General features: G+C 37.4%; 1 protein-coding gene across 1 annotated transcript in view; it reads left to right on the top strand.

The window, feature by feature from the left end:
- The first annotated feature begins 577 nt into the window (after positions 1 to 577).
- LOC145690561 (procollagen C-endopeptidase enhancer 2-like) overlaps positions 578 to 19096 on the top strand; it is a 35141-nt gene continuing 16622 nt past the window's right edge. Inside the window, exons 1-3 of the mRNA XM_081765576.1 lie at positions 578 to 722; positions 11254 to 11342; positions 14977 to 15089. Of these exons, the coding sequence (XP_081621702.1) occupies positions 11264 to 11342; positions 14977 to 15089 (192 nt within the window). The 5' untranslated portion in view covers positions 578 to 722; positions 11254 to 11263. The remainder of the gene's footprint in view (positions 723 to 11253; positions 11343 to 14976; positions 15090 to 19096) is intronic.

The raw sequence follows: 19096 nt of genomic DNA, 5'->3' as shown, positions 1-19096 counted from the left end.
ATGAAAGAATTAGTCTGGAATGGGAATGTGGGAGGAAACGGGGGAACATGGTGTTGTCCATCACAAACTGGCATAGCCGGGGATTGAACGAGGGATCCCTAACACGAGAGGTGAGCACTCTACCACTGAGTGTGGAGGGTTTGGATTTCAATAATCCTAATATGTTATTTGTTTTGTATGAATTGAAACATCTCTACAGAGAAAATGGAAACATCTCTACGCGTGGGCGCATTTGCTACTTCATGTTTAAAACTGGTAAAAAAAAAAATCTATAAATGTAAATTCAAATACTCTTATCGTACTTCATTAACAACTGAAGATTGCCACGTTTTATTAATTTCTTAGTCACGCTATTTGGAGGTCAAATATCAGAAATTAATGTCACGGAACAAGTGTGACAGCATATGTTTCCTCAGATTGTACAAAAGCCTATTAACCTATTATCATATTTCTTTTCTTGCGTGTTTCATATATGCAAGACATCCTAACATATTCATAACAAAGAATAAAATGAATTTTGACTTTAGCTACCATGTCTTTCTTTTATTATTGCAGTTATGAAAAGATCATATGTGTATGTGTTTCTGGAGATATAATAGACTTATCACACGTCATGGCACGCACCACCTTTAATTTCCGAACGCATAAAGGACCCACACTACGGCAAATTTTCAGCCACAGTGTGCTGGAATTCGACATCGTTCTGGTAGGATTCTGCACAGGTAAAAGATAAAGTTTCTACTTATAATAACAAGAAGTATATTTTCGTATTAAAGAAACGCGGTTAAAATTTTAATAATGACAATTAACTGTTAACATTTACATATAATTTTAACTTTAATAAATTACTATTAATTTTACGCATTATTATTATTATTATTATTATTAATAATAATAATAATAATAATAATAATAATAATAATAATAATAATAATAATAATAATAATAATAATAATAATAATAATAATAATAATCGTAAAAATAAAGATTAACTTAAACTGATCGTTATTTTTCCAACAATGGGTTAGGTATTAAAGAAATAATTTTTACAAGTTGAAATACAGGGTGCCCCATAAATATGTGCCTAGTCTTTATTGACCTATCATTTACATAGTTTTTGTTTTGTTACAAAATGTGTAAACGATTTGCAGAAAAGACTAATCTACTCCATAATGTCACTATCTTTTGTAATTTATTCTATTAGAACTGTAAATATGCCAATAAACATCTTAAAGTCAAATATGTGTGTAACAGGCCAGTAGCTAGTCCAAAAATCTAGGGGGGCGATCCAACCATCTTATAGTTCATCACCATATTATAGTTCATTTGCAAGCCTACCGTGAAAAATTTAGAGGGGGCCCGCCCCCTAGACCCCTGGATACGGGCGTGGTGTGTAATAGCCAGCTAAAGAGTAATTATACTTTTATGGGACACTCTGTACTTTAAAAAAACAATCAGGATGCAGCATGTGCATTTTTACACCAAATTACTAGCCTAGTTAATATCCATGTGATTGACAATACGAATTATACAGTTTCCCTTTTCTCTTATCTCTTATATTTTATTATTATTATTATTATTATTATTATTATTATTATTATTATTATTATTATTATTATTATTATTATTTTAATTTGAGCTCCTTCGTAGCTAAGCGGTTAGCGTATGGGCCTTTGGCGTGGGAGACCCGGGTTAGATTCCCACGGGGAGCTCATGTAGTTCGGATTCCACGTTAATCAGTAGGTCCCGTCTCATATAGCGTCGCTGCTGAAAGGGACGTTAAACTCAAAATCAACTCAACTCTTCTTTTTTATTTGAATTAAGCTTTATTGGTTATTATTATTATTATTATTATTATTATTATTATTATTATTATTATTATTATTATTATTATTATTATTATTTAAATTTTACAGTTCGATAGTAAATTTTAATTGTAATCAACTACTACTTACATTATTTTCAGTGCCGTGTCGTGGGGGGGGGCGAGCGGGGTGACGACCTCTTGCGCCGAAGTAAGGGGGCGCAAAATTCGTTAGGGAAAATATAAAGAAAAGGAGAGGAAAAATATTACTCATGTTAGTTAAATGCATGGGCACATATATAAAATGGAAGCAGAAAAGTAATAAAAAGTGCTCAAAATCAAGGAAAAGCAGGGATTATTTTTGAAAATTTTCTTACGCTTCGCGCAAACCATCGTGACGCTTCGCGGCTGGTCTGTTGACCTTATTTATATGTACGGGGGCGCCGTCTGATACTCTCACCCCGGGCACTGATTTTCCACGGCACGGCACTACTTTCTTTGATTTTATAATTCGTTACTTTTGAACTAACACACCAAAGTAGCAATCAAAAATTATCAAGCCACGAGGAATGTATAGCCAGTATTGCGAAACGCACACTGAAAACATGTAATTCTGTAGTGGGGTACAATAGCACACACGCGTATGCCATAAGGAGTAACACAGAAATACTGTATATCGTTGCCAGAATGAGACGGGAATGTTGGACGTGGCACTTCTGAATCGAGAACGACCACATGTAATACGGAAACAGCGGTCGAGAAAGGTAGGGATTTCTTTGTGAGGGTTTGGTGTTGATTGCCACGTGTGCTGATTGCCACAGCCAATTATTGGTGCTGATTGCCACGACTGGCGCTGATTGCAAATATCAAAGTGCTGACTGCCATGACGGCGTGCTGACTGCCACGATCCTGTGAGGACTGTATTCGGAAAGCGTGGAATTAATACAAAATTTACTAATTATCATAAATTTAGTATGAGGGATTAATTTAGTAATCATCGCAGTAAATCTATGTGGCATCCCGTAAGTTACAAAGTTACTCACTAAAGTGGAACGACATACACTTGGATGTTTATAAAGGGATTGTCTTTTCTCTTATATGTACAATTTGCAGATTCCGTTGTTTAAATTAATTGTTTTATTGTATTATCTAATGAATCGAGTATTATAAAGTAAAATTAGTGTGTATTTATTCACTCTAATAATGTTTTTTATAGTCAAAGAAAGGGACAATGCTAGGAGGACAGTTCTTGGCATAAAGTAAAACAATTCCATGTCTAAAGAACTAGATTTTCCGGAGAATCATATTCGCTTCGAAGACAGAACTTTCTTTCTGCAGTACGATAGATTGGAACAAGATAAACGGATTTTGTGTTTTGGATATGATAGTGTGAGGCCAGCGCTGACAAGGGAAGTTCGGGAGAAAGCACTAGCCTGCAGAGAAACTAAGCATGCCATTTGAAGGACTAATTCATGCTGGTTACAACAGGTAATAAAATTCCTATACTGTTGGGAACTGTTCGAGTTATTCAGTTTTGGAAGTTCATGTGAGAAAATGCGTGGATTCACATTTAAACGCGTTAAGTATTTTCTCCCATGGCGAAGCCTGATGCTTTGAACTTGCTACTGCTTGATCGCTGGGGTACATTCACAGACAAATTGCCCATTACAAGTTGCGTGATGGATGGCAAAGACGTAATGATTGAGAAGATACCAAAGAACTGCACACGATCTGTACAACCATTTGATGTGTTTGAATTGCGACCAAAAGTCTTTTGCCTGCGTCATTTCTTCATAGAACAGAAGAACTACAGTGATCAATTTTCATCTCTAACCTATCATTATTCTGAAAAATATAATGACTAATTGTATCTAACAAATCCGTTAGTTATTGCAAAACAGTTTTTTTCTGTTACTTCCGATAGCTTTCAATTCGTATGTCAATATTCGTTACTAATTACGTTGTACTTAACGCGTTCGTTTAAATGCGCATATCCTTATTTTCTCATATAAACTTCCAAGTTGAATATCTCGAACAGTTCTCAACCGCACAGGAATTTTATTAGCTTATAATCAGCATGAATTAGGGCTTTAAATGGCATGCTTAGTTTCTCTGCAGGCGAGTGCTTTCTTCCGAACTTCCCTTGTGAGGGACAGCCAGCAGTGTTTTTTTGATGGAACTTTTAAGAGCTGCTCGAAACAATTTGCGCAGCTGTACACAGTTCATGCTGACATAGGTAGTTCAAGTGAGAACACATAAATCGTACCAATTTTGTACGCACCGCTCCCTGACAAAACTGTAAGTACATATACAGAGACCTGTTTACGTTTGTTAGGAGTTGGTCTGAACAACACGATCCTAAGGTTCCTTACGTTTCTTTCATACTTCTTGGAGTCCGGTAATGTTACGTCTAGCAACTTTCTCTCAGGCTCGTGGCAGTCAGCACACCATCGTGGCAATCAGCTCCTTGATATTGGCAATCATCGAAAGTCGTGGCAATCAGCATCAATAATTGGCTGTGACAGTCAGCACCCGTGGCAATCAGCACCCCACATTTGTGAGTACCAAGCACGTAACATTAGTCATGCGCCCTCTCTTTAAACAACATGCATCTATACCACGTACAAAGTTTGAAAAGCGTTTACGTACCGTTTTGTCTTTAGTTTCAGAAACGTCATCAACAATGAGCAACTTATATCGTTCGTAGTTTCCACCGACGAAGCGTCTTTCTGCCGGCTGGTAATACAAACTTCCATAATACCCATGTATGGGGAGGACAATCTACATGCGTGTGCATAAAAATACTACTCATCAAGAATTCCGTATTGGTGTTTAGGCAAGCATGTTATGTGACATTTTACTTGGGCAGTACATGCTATTGACGGATTCGAGTTACGTGCAGTTTGTGCAGGAAATATCATTCCTTCTGGACAGCTGTACGTACAACGACTTATGTAATTAACCCTTAACGGGGTTTCCGTTTTCGCGCACTATGTCAGGTCTATTTGTCTTAACTTGGAGCGGATTACCCTGGTAGACGGATGGATCATGGTAGTCTTCGCCCATGGCCTACAAGTTTGCCGGACTTGTTTATTATCTGTAGTTTTTTTTCTGAAGATGTTCGTGTATGCCGAATCTGTGATAGATCAGCAGCATCTACACCAAAGTGTGTTCGGCGCATGTGCTAATATTTGGAATGTAAAATTTTCTCAAAATGTACGCTCATGATGGCAAGGATGCTATAAATAGAGGATCTGCCCATACGTATCTTCATCCTATTAAATCGATGAAGAAGCCAAAAAACAACCGAGCATCGGTACATCTGATTGGCTACTCTTGTATCTGCCATCGTCTGATTGGCTACTTTCGTTTCCGAAATGATTGTTGGCTCAAAACATTGCGATCTTATTGGGCGGAGTAGGTAGAGTAGGGGTGGCGAAACTGTGACGTATGGCTTCAAAATTTTGTTGTAAGGGCAGATCCTCTATTTTATAAGATCTTTGCATGATGGTATGGAAGACACTCCGAACCATTGTTGTGATATTTGTAGGCCAGTATACTCATTTTCATTATGCACACGTCAGTGTACCATTTCAGTTTCTGGTGTGCTATATTTTTGAACCTGCTCCCAATCTTATTTGTACTTTAGTGTTTTAGCGCACCTGCTTCGACGAACCATGCTCAGCGCCGTAACTTAGATTTTTTTCTCGGGGGGCAAGTATTAATATTTTGGCCCCTAGAAAAAGTCGTTTTGGGCCCTCCAGCAAACTTCGAAAATAGGCCCCTTCTTTCCATCTTTTTCTTACTTTTTGTGGGCCCCGGAGCCTGCGAGTCCTCCCACACGCCCGTGGGCTCGTTCCATACATGATAAATTAATTTAAGGGGACAATACTGACAAATTTCAAAGCCATACGAATGAATATTGTTTGTAAGGTCCCTAATAATAGACATTTTTTACTGAAATAGGTCCACGACTCATTTTTGTTTTATTTGCCTTTTGTGTGCTGTTTTGTTTATGTAATGTAGTGAACCTGCTTGATGCTTCATTTATAATTTCATGTTCGTATCGCATATGGAGTAAGAAATTTTGTCTTAAAGTGGGCCCTCCTCGAACGGCGGGTAGCTTCCCTGGAGGGGCAGTAACCCCCCTGCCCTCACACAAGTTACAGCCCTGACCCCCATGTCCCATCCTATTCTTATCACTGAATTCCGCAGTTGAATTGCTCACATGTGCTATCGTAGTCTAGTCTGCAGCTACATTTCTGTGTTCGGTTGGCAACACTGGCTTCCTTGTGATTAGACGGTTTGTATTTTGCTACTGTGGGTGGCATGCGCTGATTATTCAGGGTATTCAGGGGTCCTCTCTCCTCCTCAGGACGTTTTATTCGCTGTCTCCAGGAATCACTCTTTGCGCATCTGTTGGAGCTCCTCTTCGTTCGTTATCACTATTTGTAGATCTCATCACGCGTTGTCTTTCTTTTTACATACTTTTTTCTTTCACTAATTTTTCATATCATTTATTTTCTTTTTGTGTGTGTGTCTGGTACCCATGTTTCGTTTGAGGCTCCGTACTTGTCTGCAAGGACTCTCGTTAAGTGTTCGAAGTGGGAAAAAAAGCAGAGGTGGTATGTTTTATTACAATTTTGACTCAACATACCGGCTGTCTAAATGTTGAAATACAGTGAGGGTATGTTGCCTGAAAGGTTGCATTTCTATTTGCATAATGACCGAAAACTATTGGGGAGTTTTTCTTTAGTTGCGGCGGGAGGGGGGGGCATGGAAAGACTTTGATCCCCTGCCAACAACTTTCTGAAAAAAAAAAAAAGATATCGACAAGTTGTATTATAGAGAATTATAACGAAAATGCTCAAAAATTGACTTTTTATATTAACAATTTCATGCGGGAAAACTCTCGGAACTCCCACTCGACGAAGGGGTATTCCAAATCTTCAGAAGATCCGCCCCCCCACAGTAGACAATCTCTTAAATCCGCCCATGCTTATATATACATTAAGGCAAGAAGACACACACATAAGAAAGAAACAATTCAATATGACACATCAAAATATAAACTAGATGAACTTCTTTGAAGACACCTCATTTTAAAAACAAAAGGTAGGAAAAAGATAAAAATGTCGATGTTGTCAACTCAGAAATTATTTCTACATAAGAAATATATATACGTGCAAAAGTATTCGTCAATTACTGCATATAAAAATGGATTTATTTAAGGTATTTAGCATCTACCCTCCAGTGACGGTATGTCTTGATCGCTGAAAAACCAGAGCCGGTATGCCTTCATCAATGAAAAAGTAGGCGGTAATGCATACCACCGCATACCCTCTCACTTCGACCTCTGCTCTCGTTGCTCCGCGATCGCTCCACTTTTATCTGTGCGTCATTGCGTTTGCCGAGTATGCCTTTGTGCGTAATCTTTTGATCCGATAACGATATATATCAATTCCTTGCCTAAATCTTAAAGTCGATTTTCTTAAATACATCTAGATTAAAAGTTCACCTTTTTCGATATGATAATTACTGTGATGAAGGCTGTCTAACAGTAACGAAGTAATTGGCTCTTCGCTACCTTATTAGCATCTCGTGAGCTTACCGTGAAATCAAATTTTCGTATTTAGAAATCAAATTTACGTAATATTAATTTATATACAACGAAAATTTATTTTGAAAAGGCAAGGGATATTTAACTAGGTTTGAAGAAAAAATCAGCAAAATCAGATCTTTAAAACTCCAGTTCACCAGTGACGGATCTAGAATGTAAAAACTAGGAGGGCAGCCAGAACCCAAACAATGATAAGTACAGCTCACAGATGACGAGAAGAACCCTAAAACAGGGGAAGCGGGGAAAGGTCAACGACACGGTCAAGTCCATTTTCGGTTTTTGAGGTGTGGTCTATACCTAGATGTCGTCTGCGACTACGGGTAAAGTTATATGTGTGCTATTCCGTGGTGTCATTTGAAACCCCCGTGCGAAAAGTGGGCGAGCCCATACCTACGTCACACTACTTCTGCTAGGTTCTTCTCGTTATCTGTGAGCTGTACTGTATATCACGAGTTTATTATAAACTTTCAAAAATATATAAATAACAATTTAAATTATTTTTGTCACTCAAAAAACTGAGGAAAGGGGGCTAAGCCCCGACCCCGGGCTAGATCCGCCACTGCAGGTCACTTCAGAGAAAATAAAAAAGTAATTCAAGGAACAAAGATGGCATAGGTGATTAACACAGTTAAATACATTTATTTATTTATTTATTAGTGTTTTAATATAGTTAAAAGGTTAAGTGTGTCTGTAATGTGTGTGATCGATCGACTATAGCTCCTCGGACGCTATATCTTCAAAGGGTCAGCTTTAATTTTATTTCTTTTATTTTAAAGATAAATCTCCATTTTGATCTCCTTCTTCCCTTAAAAGACATTTTGATCATGAAAGAAAAAAAATGCAATATTCTCAGGACGGATCTAGCGATTTTGTTAATTCTCCATAACTGTATATGTCGTTAATAAACTTAGAGGACTAATATGTAACTATTGAATTTCCTCATATGGTTGTAGCACTTTCGCCTGCAGTGAGACAAGACAGTTCTGACTACTATGTTTTAGATAACCTTGCACTGTTGTTAAACTCTAAACCAACAAATAATTAGTGTTCCCGCAAAACGAGGCGAATTTCCTATACTATATATAAAGGTAACTAAGAAAGTTCTGTTGCTTTTTGTGGAGGTTTGTGTTCAATTGACCTTCACATCGTGAGTTGAATGCGAATGGAGATGAGGCGAAGGCCAATAGTTGGTGTGGATACATCAAACATACTACTTGGTTGTGGCAGTTCAGTTACACCGTGAACTTGTGTAAGGACAGAGTGAACATGGGACCTCCACAAAGTGTCATAAGAGCGTTTATGCTGTACGAGTTTAAACTGGGGACAAACACCGCTGCAGCAGAGCGGAAGATATGCCAGGTCTTTGGTGAAGTCGATGGGTTCCACATGATTTGACTCCGGCCGGACCAGAAGGCAACGCGAGCAGACACCTGTGTTTCTTTGCTGTTTCGCCTGAGAAAGGAGCCATTTCTGGACAGGGTGTTGACATGTGATGAGAAGTGGGTAATGTACAAAGCTCCACGAGGCCGTTATCATTGGTTAGCATCCCATGAACTTGTTCCAAAGCAGCCGAAACCAGCACTGCACCAGAAGAAGGTCCTCCTGTGTGTTTGGTAGACTGTTCGGGGCATCGTGCATTGGGAATTACTACCAGCTGGTCAGAGCATTAATACAACTGTGTACTGTCAGCAGTTGAGCCGTGTTCAAGAAAAACTCAAAACTCTGGAGCCAGCACTTCTCAATCGCAAATGGGTCCTCTTGTTACAGGACAACGCTAAGCCCCACGTGACTAGAATGACTCGGGACACCATTCTACGTCTTGGATGGGAAACACTATTATCCGCCATACTCTCCGGACATTGCACCGTCCGATTATGACCTGTTCCATTCAATGGACAATCACCTTCGAGGACGCCAGTTGAAATCCCTAGTAGAGGTGCAAAATGCACTTGATACCTTCTTCGTTTCACCGTCCACCAAGTTGTACCACGATGGAATTCATGGCCTTCCAGAACGTTGGCAGAAGTTATTGATGCTGATGGGAACTATTTTTGATCTTCCAGGTACGTCTTGGCTGACATATCGATGTTCGAAGGTGACGGGTGAAAAAGCGACAGAACTTTCTTGGTTACCTTTATAAAATATATATAATTTCCTATATAAAAAGATAAGGCTAATCTATTTATATAAAAACGAACATATATGTGAATGTTTCACCATAACTCTGAAATACACCTAGCCAGGAGCGCACGCAGGCGGATTCGGGCCCCATCCCAAATCCCGACTTTTCTGTAAATTTAGATAATTTTAGGAGTGATTTTACAAATTTTAATATAATCTATCCTCATACTGCATCTGCCCCACCCACAGAAAGTTTTGAACCCGGAAATAAATTCCTGTGCACGTGCCTGTCTGCAGCAATTTCAACCGAACTTGGTACATATATAACTTCAATCAGGAAAAAATACTGTGGGACTGAAACACTTCTAGTACCACTAGGGATGCGGGTTGGAAGGGAGTAATATGTAAAAATAATAATAAAAAAACAGTCGATAATAGTGTCCAATCTATAATTTTCGTGCTTACTGAGACGAATAGTAATTATCCGAATACTGTTCATGTCCAGGCTCAGCCTCCATCGGAATGGAGCTTGGGGTGAGAAAAGGTGAATATAAAGTATTTGAATTGATCGGGATTGATGTAGGATCCATAATTTGTTGTGGGGTCATTAAGTTGACTGGAAATAGTCACGATGGCATTTGAGCCCAAATTTAGTCAAAATAGAACGATAAATGGACAGATGTTCTGGAGTTCTCGGAAATTTCCCTTTTAAGGGAAGAAGGACTTATTTCTGGATTTACTTTCGTCAGATTGAAATCGACGTTGTTTGTTGTTTGTGACCACAAATAGTTGAACTCTTTGAAATGAATTTAGCAATATAGTTAATATCTAGCTCAAGCTGGGCTTTTAACATATCACTCTGATTCAAGGGCTCATCCTAAAAGAATAAGTGGTACAAAGTTTATCCCATAAATAGAGTATCTTATGGGTTTTTATCATTACAATTTCAGGGAAATACGCATCCAAAGAAGGAAGGGGGTTCAAATATATATTCCCCGTGCTAAGAACGGGCATTTTAGCTAGTGTAATAATAAATTAAAATCCCAGCTAAGCGAATAAATTATTGGAGAATGGAACCCCCTTTTTCTTTATTATTGATATCGCCAGAATTACATATGGTAGTTTTTAATCTACTATACAAATCTCCAGGAAAGACGTCGAATTTGATCAAGAATAACCTTGTGTATAAAGGCCTATGGAAATCAAGTCAATACATATCCAACTGTACTCCAGGAACTACTTACACTTTGTTTAGAAGTGTTAGAGAAATATTTAAAATAAATGCAAATGTAAAATAACTATTGTCTATGTGAATATTCAAATTATAGCACATTGGCTTTCTGCATGCCATGAATGAAGGCTAGATAACTGTTGTAGACCTGAATTATTACACTCCGCTTGACTAGCCCAGAATATTCTTCAATTTTGTCAACTATTTACTTGTGAATAAAATTATAAGTCTATATTCATAATCAGTAGATCGATTATACTGATTGAATTTATAAATTATTTTATTTACTATTAGTTGCATCAAACTAATATAGCATAAAAGTTACTATCCAATTTCCTCTTAGATTTTCCGGAAAATTATTAGACATTTTAGGCTGTTGGTTATATAGGAGTTACTACTTTATCTTAGGGTCTGAGAAAAAAAATGTGTGAGTAGAGATGAGAATTATTAAATAATTATGAGATTGTACTTCTTCAGACCTAAGACAATGGCACATCCACGAGGGTTCTTGTGGCTCTTCCTTCTCCAAGCAGCATATGTGATTCCATTGGTATACACTCAACTTGGTAAGTAGTATTTAATATTTTCTTTTTGTACATATAACAGTTTCAAAATTACTATTCGGTTGAAATATTTTCCTTGTTTACAAGTCAGAGAGGTTTGTTACAGGGTCTTCCTGGATTAATGCCACTTTATTACAAAGATGATTGCAGAAACGAAAGAATTAAGATGGGAATATGTAGCGCACTTATCATGCAACAGGAAGAAAAATTAGAAAATCTCAGAGAAAAGATGAAACAAAAATGATCTAGATTTTCTATGATTTATGAAGTAGATTAGGAGGACGTGGTGAACGAGGGACTGTTATAACTGAGTGATTCTGAGTAAGCGAGTGAAAGAGGCGATAACGGAGTTAGAATTTGAAGATATATAATAGGGCAATAATGCTAAGATTGAAAGAAAGGTTTGATATTGACGTACAAAAACGCACCAACTACATTTTACACAGTGAAAAGAAGTAGAAGAAAACTACAAGACATAGATAAAGAGAAAAGGGGCGAATTCGTAGTGGGAAAAACTGTAAGTTACTGTAGTATATATATAAGGAATGAGAGAAAAGAAAATTTAATCAACTTTTGCCGATGAAACTAACTGAAAATGGGAACATGCGACAAAAAAGAACACTAAAAATCTACAACTTCATGCACAGATATCAAATTATCACACACGTATACAGAAAAGGTTTTGGGAACAGATTAAAGAATTCGCACTCCGTGGGACCGATATTTTCAAAAATCACAATCCAATGTTCGCCGAAACGGATATTTAACTTTAAAATTATATATATATATATATATATATATATATATATATATATATATATATATATATATATATATATATATATATATATATATATATATATATATATATATATATATAAAAGAATAACGCAATAAGTTGGGTTTTGGAAAGTTGAAAAGATAGGAAAATGACAAATAGCTTGGTCAAAAATTTTGAAAGGTATTTAAATCTAGAATAAATAGGAGTAAGGTGAAAAAAAAACAAGGTTGCCAAAGCCCTATCACACTAGTCTTTTGGTTCCTGTAAAGTTACCGAAACCAAGCAGCATTTGGTTTGTTTGAGAATTGAGGAAACCCAAATAGTGTTGGAAGTACAGCTCTCACTCAGTCACTAGAACAATGAGGGAGCTGTGTAAATGAAAGAAGCAACGGACTTCAATCAATAAAATAAACTGCGACGATTACATTCATCTTGCTCGTAATGTGACACATCCTGATGTTTGAAAGGAAAGTAGAGAGTTGGAGAAAATCTTTACAAGGCATATGTCTAAAATTAGTATAAAGCAAAGAATGATATAAAACAGAGGATCTGCCTATATAACAAAATCATGAAGCCAACGTCACAGTTTCGCCAGGCCCACTCCACCCACTAAGATCGCAATGTTTTGAACAAAACACTCACGGCGGAAACAAGAGTAGCCAATCAGACACACCGATGATCAGTTGCTTTTTGGCTTCATTGAGTTTACAGGATGAAGATACAGAAGGGCAAATCCTCTATTTTATAGAAAGCAAATCAAATATTTCGAGTTCAACGGAGAAGGAAATGGGGAAGTAAGGCCACAAAGAGAACAACTGAATGATTTTTTTTTTTAATATTTGTGGAATTTATCAAAACGTCTCTTGTCCACTTCTTCTTCTTCTTCTTCTTCTTTTTTTTTAAAAATCGAGATATCAATATACACGGAATCATCGAATAATTGTTTACATCTTTGCACTTTTATTTCTGGTCAAAACGTCCCAGAACGCAGAGAGAAATGGACTTGTAATATGCAATTTTATTCAAAACGTCTCTTGTCCACTGCAAAATGGCGGACACCTTACAGCAATAAAGTTTCAAAGCAAAACGCCCTATGCCCATTCCCATTTGAACACGATTCTTGCTGTTTTATTTCAAACTCTCTCTTGACCAAGGATTTTCCTCAGCAATTACTTGACACAAAAAAGTGCATTAATTATTGCTTTCTAGAACATTTAATGGATATTTAAGTCCACAAACTACTTGGCTGGTAGGATATTTAAGTCCACAAACTACTTGGCTGGTACCACTGGCTCAAACGAGATAATTGACAAAAGATTTGTGCGATAACTTTTATATTTTATGGTGATTACATTGTTGAGGTTATATCAGCCATATTGTACCACTTATTTCTTAGTAAAATAGGTGCTTGAAGTTTGAAAGCACTTAGAAAAGTGATTTGTCAGACGTCTGTGGAGTATCGCAGTTCGTTTTCATAGATATGAGTGGTAATCAAGAAGATGAAATTATTCCAGATTTTCATTATTTTGCATCAAATTGTCTCTTGTCCGATAGATTTGCTTTCAATGTCTCTTGTCCTTTTAGTTTCAAAATGTCCCTTGTCCAAATTAAATACCTTTATTATTCATTACTTGTGTCTTGAAGAATGGAATTTGTTTATAAAATAAGGCAATAACGGTTTAAAGAATTTCTACCCAAATCTTACAATATTTAACAACCTTTTAAAATAATTATTAGATTTATTCGATTTGCCATAATTTTTGTCGGGGGGACAAGGGACGTTTTGAAAATAAGCTCCACACTTAGACTCATCTGTTGCCAAGTATGGTGATTTGAACGTGGAAATAACACACAGAATGCAAGAGGGATAGCGAAATTGGAGGAAAATGTGTGGGGTTCTGTGACCGCAGAATCGCATTAAAGAGCAAAGATGTGATTACGAAACAGTGAGTAGCCCAGCTATGATATATGGAGCCATGGGCGGCGATTAGGGGGGGAAAGGGGGGCAGTTGCCCCCTCACTTTTCTGAAATGGCCTATTAATGTATGTAGTTTCAACCAGGGAAATATGTATATTAACATTGATATACAAATATTCATTCATGTCTTGCTCCCCCCACTTTTAACGGCCAATCGCCGCCACTGGGAGCAGAAACATGGACAGGAAAAAAGATTGAAGATTGAATGAAGAAAGACCGAAATGTGAATGCTGCACTGGATGTGTGGGATAACAAGAAGAGAGAACGAGGAATGAGAGAAGGGAAGCAATCAAGGTGGTAGAGATATTTAAGAAAACTGGTAATGGTATGGTCATCTAATGAGAAGAATAATGATTTGATCAGAAGAATAATGGGAATGGAAATGGGTGGAAAGAGAAGTAGAGGGACACCATGAAAGAATTGGATGGCTTTGGTAAAGAAAAGCCTAACAGGGAAGGGATTTCGGAACAGGGTTTTATGCAGAAGAGTCATCAGAAGCGCAACCAGAAAGAAAAAGGAGAGAGTTGCAATCTGCAGGTGTACAATGGGTCGTAGAATAATACAATGATGATTTAAATGTTACAGGCAGCAGTGTACGATTTTTTTTTTTTTTTTTTGTAAAATAAAATAAATTATTTTCTTGTCACGAAAATGTTTTAGGAAATCAATAAAAAAAAAAACAAATATATTTTCTTTGAAGTCATTCGCACGAATCAGACATAATCGATATTGGAATTATTTGGTTATTTACTGATATTTTCGAAATTTAATGTCTAGTAATTAAGAAGTCACATTACCATCCTATACAATCTACATAATCGATTTCAAAATGGTTTACATGTTACTTATGTTGCGTTTTTACAAATTGTCCATTTCAGTGTGCCAACCACCTGTTGCTGTAGACATTGCACCATTTCAACGGGTAGATCATCGTGTATATTCACAAGAAAATCCTAGGTGTCCGTCTCTGTATCGTTTTCGCATCCCAACTGTAAGTAAAGCTGTTTTCAACTACAAAAAAGAAAGAAAAAAGCGTCTTGTATAGGGCTATATGCTAAGCCGTTATTCTTACGAGGGAAGGGCGTGATGTCACTCAGAGATAATTGCATCAAATTTGTGTAGGAGTAGGTAATGGGAATAGAAAAGAACATATGGAAGCATTCGTTTCGCAGGCGTTCGGAATCAGAAATAATGGGTCCTACAGTTCTGAAGAAGTATGGCCTATCAATCAGATATTAATGGGACGGAGCCTTTGCTCTCTGTTGTGGCTAATGCAGAAGAAGTTAAATAAAGTAGAATGAAAACATAAAAAATGAGCTGAACAGAAAATGCGCCAATGTCCAACCTCAATCCCACCAGGCGAATGCCGGGATACTAAATCTAACAACTGCCCTTGCCATTACCCACCTTATCTCTATAAAGAGGAATTGAAATATTTAAAAAAAAAAGTCTCGCCTGTTTCAGACTGAACGTACGATATGTTTTTCTTTTCTTTTTTTAGCATAGCTCATTTATTTTTTGAATGTAGTTCCTGGTACTATGTGTACCTGTTATTATATTTAATGCTTCTATTAAAACTGTTTCATTATGTCAAAAAAAGAACAGTATATAACTCATTGTACAGTATATTAATGTTAACTACAGTATTTTCTAATCTTGTTAGGCCTTATGCAGAGTCGTTTTGACGCGTGATTAGTGTCATACTAAAAAGTTCGACGAATATATGTTTCGTTCAGTAGTCAGGCCTTTAATATGACGCTAATCATACGTCAAAACAACTGCATAAGGCGGGTTGAGACTAATTTGGAATCTAACCTTACCAACATGGCATGTGTGTGTGTGTGTAGGCAGTGAAGATGTTCTGTCTCATGTGTGCTATGTATAAGTGAAATGCTCATGTTCATTTCGTGTTCACACTATTAAAGTGAAGTGTTTGTGAAACATGCGTGAGTTATATTTGGAGTCTTGAAAGCAGTTGTTGCGAGGCTGTTTCTGTCCAATACATTTTGCTGCTTTCTAGTAATGAGTAGATCAAATTCAAACATTTTCTTTATACTTTGCGTTGATATAGTTCTGTTAATGAACAGTCCTGTACGTATTAAAAAGGTTATTTTTGTTATGGCCGTTCGCAGTCGTTCCCATTTTAAACATAATTAATCCCGAAATATATAGGTATATATAAATTCGCCTCACAAACACATTACTTTCATTTTGGTGGGCGCCACGTCGTACATATCAAACACCCGTACAAATGAAATCAGTTAATATTGGTGGGTTCAAACATTTAATACTTGAGTACTGACAGCATCTTATAGTGTGAAAAAATACAGCAACTTCAATTCGACCCCTTCCCTGGAAAACTTCTGGAGACGCCCGTGATTAATTTATGTTTATATTTTCTTTATTTTAAAATATAATTCCATTAAGCTAACTAGTAATGCATACCCAATTGGTAATGGCAAGGGCAGACTTATCGTGTTTGCACACGATACCGACAAAATCGGAGGAAGCCCCGATAATATCGGTATCGGTGTCGGCGTATTTTGCACACGTCGCCGACAATATCGGTGGAAGCCCCGACAATATCGTTGTCGGTGATGAGCGAAGTAAGCGACACACAAAAAATCTTCTCCATATATAAATAAAAAAAAATAATAACTGGGAAAATTATTTTTTAAAACAAGGACAACAAAAACTGTTCTGAAGAGGTGTGGAGGACGGTACAAAACTTAGAACAAATAGTCCTATGCCTAAACATCTTTAGATTTAACAGTGCCGTTTTAAATAAACATATTATTTTCGTTTCGATGAGAATTGGTGCTGCTGTACATTGCAAACTATATTAGTTTTAATTTTTGTTAGAAAACACTGTTACATATTGTATGTATATTATTTTGTTTTCCATGCAATTAACATTAATGTCATAGTAGATTAAATGATAAGATTCGAATTAGTAATTCTGTTTTACATTGCTCCATACATACACTGGCGCAAATCCCGGGGGGATGAAGGGGACATGTCCCCTCCAATCTTGGAACTGGGGAGATTGTTCCCCCAATAATCCGATTTGAAATGTGTTTTTTGGGAGAGAAATTTGATTGTGTCCGATCGCCAGAAAGGAAAGTGAGATGAAATTAATGTCCACTCAGAATAAGCCTCAAATCTGCCCGCCTCCCAATGTTGAAGACAACTCTGCTCCCCTGATCCTCCACAGCATTGTTTCTCGACTATAGAAATAGTTTGAACATCGCTATATATATAATATGGGAACGATCTTACCCGCCCCCCTCCAATGTTGAAGACAAATTTGCGCTGTTGTATACATACCTGTCGTTTCTCGTTTCTTTTTGTCCATGAACTCAAAATCCTGGGCAAGGCTTGCATAAACTTTTCGCCATGCTTTTTGCTTTTCAATTCTGTCCTTGAAAGAGTCTGTTATCTTATCCCATATGCAAGGTCTACATTCCACAAGTTCAATAAGGGTTAAAATATCGAATGGAAAAATTCCTGCCATCTCTAAAAATCTAAGCAAAACTAGAAAGATACGAATGCAATAATACACCTTTTCATTCAGTCACTGTAGCTAAACTGCAGAACTCTATCAGGGGGTCGATCCCGGTACAAAGGGGAGAGGGAAAACTTGGAGATATAGCTTTGGTCTTTGTTTTCAATTGCCATTCCACAAATTATTTTAAAAAGGGGGGGATTTGGGATAGTTTTGGAAATGAGGGAAAAAAATTGCAACAAGTGAAGCACGAAGTCACATCCCTATTGTTGAGATCACAATCAAGAAAATGCCAAATGAGTAACTTGTCCTTGGAGCTTTGGAAAGAGTGTTTGATTGTGCTGGTTTCGTTTCAAAATAATAATAATTCTACTTTGACTTGTCAACAAATATTCTATTCAATCATTGCTTATTGAGTGGAACCGGGAAAAGTGATCTGCACACAATTCTGATGAAAATAAAAGAAAGTAATAATAATCAGGATTGTTTCCATATGCTTATGTTCACAGTGTATCAAACTTTGAAAATTACGCTTAAATTAATTTCCAGAATGTACAGTAAAACCTGTCTTCAACGGACCCTTTATTAAACGGAAAACTGTCTTAAACGGAAATATTTCACGGTCCCATGAATTTTGGAGAACAAAACGTGTAAAAAGTCCCTTCACTAAGCGGAAACTGTGTTACGCGGACAACGGAAAAAAATAAACATTTAACGGAAAATTCTGACAAGTAACACTTCACATCGTTGCTGCCGGTCTGACGCTAAACTATACATTTTCGGAAAGCACTAGTCCTAAATAGGATAACTACACAGTGCGACGGTCAGACGTTGCCGCGTTCAGGACTTATGGAGCGTCAAACATTAACATGGGGTTTATGAGAGTAACCATAGCAGTCGTATTATTTCATGCTAATTCGTCTTGCATTTGAACTCTGTGCTAACATTTGTGTTGTAGCAGTCGTATTATTTCATGCTAATTCGTCTTGCATTTGTACTCTGTGCTAACATTTGTGTTGTTTTTGTGTTTTTTAGGTATGCGTTGTAAGATGGATCCGAAAGTGGTCGTTTGGGCTCTGGTGGCCGAGATCGGGACAAATGAGCGCAATCCAAATTTGGAAGAGCAAAGGATGGTGGCACACATCAAGTCTCTTTTGACCAGCGGGATGGAAGTCGTTGAAGAGATTCGTACGCTCGGCTTCGGTGACAGTGATGGTGACCAGGGGGACGGAGACATGGATTTTGGAGACGAGGAAGACCAAGAGCAGGAGGATGCAGAGATGCCTTCGTCATCGCAGCAGTCTCATACGTCTTCCGCATCTGGCTCATCAGCGTCAGAATACCTGCCCTCTCCTGTGAAGAAGCCGAAGTTCCAGGATCAGCCTCCAGAAGACTCCAAAATGACACCAGAGCAGTGGCGCGAGTACAAGGCAAAAGCCTATGCCTACTGGACGGTAAATCCAAAAACAGGTAGGCCTTGGAACACAAAGACC

The sequence above is a fragment of the Thermobia domestica genome, chromosome 1, assembly GCF_964235325.1.
Source record: "Thermobia domestica chromosome 1, izTheDome1.hap1.1, whole genome shotgun sequence".
In the NCBI taxonomy this organism is placed as follows: domain Eukaryota; kingdom Metazoa; phylum Arthropoda; class Insecta; order Zygentoma; family Lepismatidae; genus Thermobia; species Thermobia domestica.
This window is presented reverse-complemented; position numbering and strand designations above follow the sequence as displayed.